General features: G+C 42.7%; 2 protein-coding genes across 2 annotated transcripts; both read right to left on the reverse strand.

Moving 5' to 3' along the window:
- Positions 1-2,778: 2,778 nt before the first annotated feature.
- LOC119308956 lies at positions 2,779-4,210 on the reverse strand. Its single transcript, XM_037585094.1, has 3 exons — positions 4,136-4,210; positions 3,695-3,844; positions 2,779-3,552 (listed from the first exon to the last, which is right to left on the reverse strand). Exons 1-3 carry the CDS (start codon positions 4,208-4,210, stop codon positions 2,968-2,970), a joined length of 810 nt encoding a protein of 269 aa, XP_037440991.1. The 3' UTR covers positions 2,779-2,967.
- Positions 4,211-4,965: 755 nt separating this feature from the next.
- LOC119305063 lies at positions 4,966-7,279 on the reverse strand. The gene is made up of 4 exons (XM_037581687.1): positions 7,092-7,279; positions 6,857-7,028; positions 6,194-6,429; positions 4,966-5,576 (listed from the first exon to the last, which is right to left on the reverse strand). Exons 1-4 carry the CDS (start codon positions 7,263-7,265, stop codon positions 5,016-5,018), a joined length of 1,143 nt encoding a protein of 380 aa, XP_037437584.1. The 5' UTR covers positions 7,266-7,279; the 3' UTR covers positions 4,966-5,015.
- Positions 7,280-8,344: the final 1,065 nt, after the last annotated feature.

Here is an 8,344-nt window from a genome sequence, read left to right on the forward strand (position 1 = left end):
GTCAGCAGATATTGGCAGCTACAGGGAGGGATGGCAACAATAACATCTTCCCAATAGCTTTTGGTGTTGTTGATAAGGAAGAGACAAAAAGTTGGACATGGTTTCTCACACAGTTGAGAACAGTCATTGGAACTGGCAATAAGTTTGGCAAATACACAATTATGTCTGACAGGCAGAAGGTATTGTTCTGAACCTAGTCTTTACATTTGCCTTTACATTTGCCATGAGTAAAATGTTATTCAGTAGATGAGTAACACTTAAGATTACACTATATTGAACAGGGATTGTTGAATGCAATAGATGATGTATTCCCTGACTCTCCACAAAGGTTTTATCTTAGACATACTTATGCCAATTTCCAATCTGCTGGTTTCAGAGGAGAGGAACTTAAGAAACATTTAGATCAGGCTGCCTATTCCTTTACCAAACATGGACATGATTTAGGCATGGAGAATTTGAAAAAAGAAAGTTTAGAAGCTTGGCAGTGGTTGTCACAGATACCAGAATATACCTGGGCTAGGTATAAAATGGACACTGTGTGCAAAACAGACCTATTAGTAAACAACCTTAGTGAGGTTTTCAATAGAATGATATTGGATGTTAGGAACAAGCCAATCAGGACTATGTTAGAGGGCATAAGAACAAAGCTGATGATTAGGTTTCAGAAGATCAGAGAGAAGACAGAGACATGCAGATGGGAAATCACACCTACTTATTCAGAGATTTTAGAAGAGGGGAAGAAGTGGGCTAAATATTGTGAAGCATACATGGCAGGGCCAGGCATATGGCAGGTCACAAGTAGCTCTGAAAACACATATTGTGTTAATTTGAACAATGAGACATGTGACTGTAGGAGGTGGGACATGACAGCTGTCCCCTGCAGTCATGCCATTGTTGCAATGCAGAAAGTGAAGATACACCCTGAAGACTATGTTTCTACTTTCTTCAAGAAACCCATGTATTGTGAGACATATAAGCACATCATATTCCCTGTGCCAGGTCCTGACCATTGGCCTCATACACCTGGTGATGATATTTCTCCCCCTGTTTTTAGAGAAAAGAAAGGTAAAAAACAAACTACCAGGAGGAAAGGCCTGTTTGAGGTGCCAGCTAAAAAGGATACTTCTAGGATTGGTACAGTGACATGCAGCAACTGGAAGAAGCAAGGGCACATGATCAACAATTGTGGTGTCCCTTTGAAACCTAAGTTCCAGATGAGGCTGAACAAGCACCAGGTATGTCCATTCATTCCATTGTTACATTCATTGCATTGTTACATTCATTTCATTTGTAGAAAAATAGTTCTAACTAATATTGTTGTGTAGGAAAATAGAGCAAACTACTCTGAGGCTGGTTCTTCAATGGCTGCAACTGCACAAAGGCCACCAAGGGTACCTGCTGCCTCTGCACCTGCACCAACTCCTCCTCCAACAACAAATGAGTCAACACAGACAACTTCTAGATCAAGGAAGAGGGCAACACTAGCTACAACAGCAACACCACCACCTCTCAAGAAGAGCAGGACCAACACCTCTTCTGCAACACTAGTACCACCTCCCAAGAAGAAGAACACAACTATTTCTGGCAATGGATCAAGGTCTTCTCCAGCAAAGAACACCAGGTCATCAAGGTCTTCTCCAGCAAAGAACACCAGGTCAACTTCTGCCAATAGAGCTGGCAATGGATCTTTCATTGCTCCTAGACAATCTTCTACAAGTGCTGTGCAGGAGGGGTCAAAGAGGGTCAGGAAGCCATCTGGGAGGCTGAAAGATTACTTTTATGCAAGTGGTAACTAGCTGAAGCCAAGTGCACTCCTAGACAATCTGCTACAAGTGCACTGTTTGATTTGGTTTGTAATAACATTGCCTCACTAAGTACTTGATACTGCACTGTTTGATTTGGTTTGTAATATGGTACTGTATGTGGATTCTGCACTTGTCTGCAACTTCAATTCATCTGCAACTTTTATCTATATGTGGATTCAACACTTGATAAATTGATGGTGCTGACCAAGTACATTTATTCAGAAACATCCAAATGTTACATAGATAGAAAGATAGTCTCATAGATTACATCCAAATCTCACAAATACTACCAAAACTCTCTCTGAAATTGACTTACAGATAGAAAGATAGATAGCAAGATAGACAGATAGATTGACATATCAGTCATAGCGCTCAAAGAAACGGACCCACTTGGCCCTAGTTGCTGGATGAGGAGCCATGACTGCCCTCATCCTTGCCCACCTAATGATCTCCATGAATGACCTTCCCCCGCCGCCAGTGAAAACCAACTCTAGTTCTTCATCATTGCACTTCTCCAGTACCTTGTTGGAGAGTCGGTGGTTGAACTCCTCTTACTGCTCATCCTGGGCCGCCTCTAGTGCCCTCTGCCTGCGCCGCCTCCTCCTCCTCTGTGCTGCTGCTGCTGTCCTAACCTCCATAGCCTCCCCCTCTTCCTCTGTGACATCTCCCATGTTAGGATCCATCTGTAGGGTTTCTTTTGGGTGGCGGCTGGTGGAGTCACTGGGAAAGGGTGGGGGTGGGTACGGGTTTATATTGAGAGATGGATGGGGTTGGGTTTAGTAGGCCTAGGGCTGCATTTGGTCAGAGACTAGTGGGCCACTAAGCCCAATTACCCACAGAAATAATATATGTAGGCTAGCAAATAACATATAAAAGATATAAGATCAAGTTGAACACTTAACAGCATACAAGATCCATTTCCACAACTTATTAGCATAAGCGATCCATTTCCACTACTTAATAGCATAGGAGATCCATTACAACACTTAATACCATAGGTGATCCATTACAACTTAACAACATAGGAAATAAGGTTCTTACACTAGGTTAAACTTCACATTCCCCCAAAATGTACACCCATAATCACTTGCAGTCATGCCAGGCCACTTCCTTATATAAAGGCCTTTGGATGTACTTACTTCACCAACATATCACAGCAAGTTCAAGACTCAAGGATGGCCTTGATTTGCTCTAACTTCTCCTTGCTGCCATAGCCATCTTTCAGCAGCTCAGCAACAACAAGCTCAAGCTTGTCCTTCTCCTTCTTAAGAACATCTCTGTCAACTTGAACATCCTTCATAGCCTTCCTGGTGTTCTTGATGATATCAGCTTGGCTCTGCAAAATGCACCTTTGCTCTTTTGCAAGTTTGAGCTTTTCCATCTGCACCTCCAACATAGCTTTCTCCTCTAGCTCCTTCTTCTTCTTCTCAAGTTCTTCCTCCTGCACTTGTTTCTGGTACACCTGCTTGTCCACCCTACCATCCTGCCAATCAAACATCTTGGATACATCATCAACAAGCTTGGTGTACTCAATGCAAAGCTTGTCATTTTCAGTCCTAAGCTTGGCCAACTCCCTATCATGTTCACTCTTAAGCCTGGCCAACTCCTTCTCAAACTTCTCCTTGTCCTGTACCCTTCCAATGTTCTGCTCATGGAACATCTCCCATAGCTTGCACAAACATCTCTGAAGAATAGTTGGCCAAGGCCCATCAACCCACTCTACAACACCATAATTCACACCATTTTCCTGCATTTGTAAATGTGATAAGTTATTACAAATGGACTAGTACCTTATTTCAATTCCCTTATTAAATTGATAAACTTGAGATTTTCTAACTATTAATAACATAACTGAACATCCATAGCAGAAAACTTGATTGGCATCTAACCTGGACTGGGCAGCCATAGAAACGCCTTCCTATTACAGGCCCTTCAAAAGCAACACGCTTAATAGGCCTCAGTTGGTGCAGAATGCACTTGGGATGAGCAAGCTCAAGTTGGCCACAGAAAAGGGGCTCCACAGTGGTGTCTGGTTCCTCCTGCAACCATAATAACCAACAAACACTAGTTTCAATCTGCACTCAATACCAGAGATGAACCCTAGGTTTTAAACATGATCACTAAAAAATCCCCAAATCAGCATGAACCCTAACACTGTACAGAGATGAACCCTAGGTTTTACCTCAATCCTACAATCAAACCCCACCCTCACTAATCAAGAACAGTATCACACACACAACAACAACACTACACTCAGCAACATCCATGGCTGTAGCCTAGGGCTACTAACACCTAACCCTAACCCTAACCCTAGGTGGCAAAGAACTTACCATAAGTCCCATGTCCATGCTGACAACCTCGCACTCCTCCTCCGAGCTGGTTTCCTCGTCGTTCCAGGAAGGCATTACGGCAAAGGGGTCGACGGCCACCGGCCTCGAAGACGGCGAGCGGCGGCGAGCTCGTACTGGAGTAAGGGACTGAGAGCAGGGGAGTGAGCAAGCGAGCACGAGAGAGTGAGCGAGTGGGTGCGCCCGACTGACCGAGCGGGTATATTTACCCCAGTTCCGACCGGGCCGGTCGGCTAACGGCCGTTAACGTCCGCGTCGTGAGCGCGCGTGGCCACGTGGGCTGACAGATGGGCCCGATCCGTCAGAAAAACGGTTAAATCGCTAGTCACCGAGGGTTTGGGTTTTTTGAAACAGCGGACCCCGCGTTTGGTAGCTTTTTGAGAAAAATTAAAAAGTGGTAGTTTTTTGGAACCAAAGCCTGTAAACTAGTAGTTTTATGCTATTTACTCACGTGTGTCACATGCAGACAATTGCTCTCCGGCCGACTGTTGATGAGCCAGCCATGTCTTCGCTTCAATACAGCGTGCGACTTGTGCACGTGCAGATATATTCTTCACACACCATCGGCATTTCTACCTCTACCTGCTCTTCTCGCCGTCGTCCGTCCGATAGTCATACAAATATATACTATATATTAATAATGTTAATAAAATGGTACAAATCTGAACTCACACAACTCTAATAGAGCTGAATAAAAAATACTCCCTCGGTAAACAAATATAAGACGTCTTTACATTTGTTTACAAAGGCAGTACAATAATAAAAGAATACACATTTTTGTGGATCCATTTAAATTTTTTCTGTGGCAACAAACGTACATTCAACTAGTAACTCAACCCAAGTTCGAATATGAAAGAGTGAATTACCTTTGCAAGTTCGACCAAGTAACCTTCACTGAGATGGAGGCAAGCTCAAGCATGATTTGCTGATAGTTGTACCCATGTTTTTTTGCTTTGAAGGAACAATGGTGATCAAGATCATTTTTACTACTTCTCTGACCTACCTTGAACTTCAAATGCATCCAAGTATCCTTCTTTACAGCAATCACATATCTTCTTAAGCGACATGACTCAACAACACTACCACGAAAGAGTTGAATCTCATGTAAACCATCCATAAGGGAAACACACGAACTGAGAGATAAATCAAATCCACACTGCACTTTTGATATGACAACATCTATTGTGGCCTCAAATGCCCAGCGAACGAGGGCTACAGTGATGTCAACCACGCCACAATCGCCATTAATCCGATCCGTGAATGGGTACTCAGGTGTGACTAGATCGTGGTACTCCATTGCACCATCAATTAGTTGTAGATCATCTTCTTGCTTTCCTTTCTTGATCCTCATGTCAAACTCAACTAGAGCAGGGGCTACCATTGTGATGCCTCTCTTAGGGCCGGTCATCTCAATAAGAGAACCCTGTAAACCTATTATTATTTAGTAGCTCCTTATGGAAAGTAAGAAATATGTGAAGCATATGCTTTACTTTATGCCAATTGACAACAGATCTCAAATAAATGATAGCATAAAATCTAAACCCTTCAAAACAAAATTATTTGAGATATTTTATCAACAAACATAATTTGATTGCATATGGAACATGACTTCGATAAATCATGCAAATATAACTAACCACAAACTTACCTAACATATGCAAAGGGAAAAACACATCATTGTAGAAGATCCTCAAAGCACATGCATTTGCATAAATGAATGCATATAGTCATACAAATAAGATCATCAGAGTGGTGCCACCATCAGCAACACCTCAAATATTTGACCTCTTTGGTTGCAGGATTCCCGAAAAGTGTTACACTAATAAAGCACAAGATTAGAGTGTCACGTCATCTTCAGTACAAGATGACTGAAAGGATGTTTGATTGTGAGGAGGAAAAGCATAGGAGTCTTCCTAAAAGCTTGGAGTGAATAGAATTTCAATAAACTATAGCGTAAATGAATCCCAAGAGAGAGAAAATCCTATGATTTAAATGAATGAAATATCAAATATAATTGCATATATATGTAAAAATGTGCACCTGTTCCACAATGATGGGATCATCTCTACTACGATTGAAGACATAATTAAGCAATGAATCATGACAATCACGCACTGCTATGTATCCATATAGTTGTACCAAGCCGATGTTGGTACTAGCTTTTTCCAATTTCAGTGAGAAAATCTGCATCATTTCAGTTGCATCATGTACCATGCATCTATCCCTATCCGGGAAACAATTCGTGGGATTCGAGAACATCATTGGCTCTAGTTGTGCTTCATGAAAAAAAATACATGTTATATTACAACAAATAATGTTTTATACAAACAATTTACACAAAAGAATAAAATTATAGTTACGCTTGTCAATACCTATTTGTGTAGTTTAGAAAGAAAAACCATAATGTCGTTTGATTTTATGAGTCATGGAGGTTGTTGGTGTATGAATACAAGGGGCACTTATTTGTAGGACTAAAACTAGTGACAAGATCCTAACCATGTATGATATATCGATAAATTTATATATCCAAATAAAGCATGATACTTTTTGCTAATTCATAAATTCTTTATAACAATCCAGATATTTACTGCATTTTTTTTAAAATACAATAATGCATTTTAAATCAATCAACCAAACCATATAGCTGTTAAGCATCCTAAAAATAAAATGGAACACGGTATAGAAGAGATCAAGATAACTTACTCTCATCACGTTGAGTAAGATGCCATAGCTTTAGAAAACCATAGTTTATCTTGTATATAGAACCATCCCGATGGGTGGTTTTCTTAAGGATGTTGGCTTCAGATACAGGATAAGAGGCATGGCCAACAAGGACTTGCTTCGTTCGCCCCTTCATCTCTGATCTGTTCATCCCCTTGCTGATGGCAAATTGTTTGCCTTTGGTGGCATAGATGGAGGTGCAGAAATAGTTACTGGCATAAGGGAGGACGCAGAGCCAATTTGGCCTGCCCCAATTATTCACTCCTTGTACTGCAATGTTGCTTGCCAGGACAAAGGATGCATAAGCAGATCGGTCACCAAAGAGCAATCTTAGAACCCGGTCATTATTCAGTGTTAGTCTCATTCCAGATCCAAAAATCTCCAGCAGCATGGTTCTGACGAGAATAATCTACAGAAGGTCAAAACGCATCATAAAAAATGGTCCAGATCATGGCATAAGTGGAGCATCCTGGCTTAGGATTTGTCACTCCGATTGTCGGAGAGGTATCTCTGGGCCCTCTCGGTAATGCACATCACATAAGCCTTGCAAGCATTGCAACTAAAGAGTTAGTTGCGAGATGATGTATTACGGAACGAGTAAAGAGACTTGCCGGTAACGAGATTGAACTAGGTATTGGATACCGATGATCGAATCTCGGGCAAGTAACATACCGATGACAAAGGGAACAACGTATGTTGTTATGCGGTCTGACCGATAAAGATCTTCGTAGAATATGTAGGAGCCAATATGGGCATCCAGGTCCCGCTATTGGTTATTGACCGGAGACGTGTCTCGGTCATGTCTACATTGTTCTCGAACCCGTAGGGTCCGCACGCTTAAGGTTACGATGACAACTATATTATGAGTTTATGCATTTTGATGTACCGAAGGTTGTTCGGAGTCCCGGATGTGATCACGGACATGACGAGGAGTCTCGAAATGGTCGAGACGTAAAGATTGATATATTGGAAGCCTATGTTTGGACATCGGAAGTGTTCCGGGTGAAATCGGGATTTTACCGGGTTACCGGGAGGTTACCGGAACCCCCCGGGAACCATATGGGCCTACATGGGCCTTAGTGGAAAAGAGAAAGGGGCAGCCCAAGGGGGCTGCGCGCCTCCCCCCTTCCCCTAGTCCTATTAGGACTAGGAGAGGTGGCCGGCCACCCCTCTCCCTCTTTCCCCCTTGGGGAATCCTAGTTGGAATAGGATTGGGGGGGGGGAGTCCTACTCCCGGAAGGAGTAGGACTCCTCCTGCGCCCTCTCCCTTGGCCGGCGCCCCCCTCCCCCCTTGGCTCCTTTATATACTGAGGTAGAGGCACCTCTAGAAACACAAGTTAACACAAGTTAACACAAGTTGATCCACGTGATCTATTCCTTAGCCGTGTGCGGTGCCCCCTGCCACCATATTCCTCGATAATACTGTAGCGGAGTTTAGGCGAAGCCCTGCTGCTGTAGTTCATCAAGATC

This window comes from Triticum dicoccoides, chromosome 5B (assembly GCF_002162155.2).
Source record: "Triticum dicoccoides isolate Atlit2015 ecotype Zavitan chromosome 5B, WEW_v2.0, whole genome shotgun sequence".
Taxonomy (NCBI): domain Eukaryota; kingdom Viridiplantae; phylum Streptophyta; class Magnoliopsida; order Poales; family Poaceae; genus Triticum; species Triticum dicoccoides.

Bases quoted from the DNA above. Each gene is read 5' to 3' on its own strand.
- LOC119308956 (XM_037585094.1), bottom strand. From the start codon at position 4,210: ATGCCTTCCTGGAACGACGAGGAAACCAGCTCGGAGGAGGAGTGCGAG. The intron at 3,845-4,135 runs GTAAGTTCTTTG...TTATGGTTGCAG, and splicing joins GCATGGACATGGGACTTATG to GAGGAACCAGACACCACTGT. The intron at 3,553-3,694 runs GTTAGATGCCAA...TTACAAATGCAG, and splicing joins TCTATGGCTGCCCAGTCCAG to GAAAATGGTGTGAATTATGG.
- LOC119305063 (XM_037581687.1), bottom strand. From the start codon at position 7,265: ATGCTGCTGGAGATTTTTGGATCTGGAATGAGACTAACACTGAATAAT. The intron at 6,430-6,856 runs GTAAGTTATCTT...TTTTTCATGAAG, and splicing joins TCTTACTCAACGTGATGAGA to CACAACTAGAGCCAATGATG. The intron at 5,577-6,193 runs GTGCACATTTTT...ATAGGTTTACAG, and splicing joins ATCCCATCATTGTGGAACAG to GGTTCTCTTATTGAGATGAC.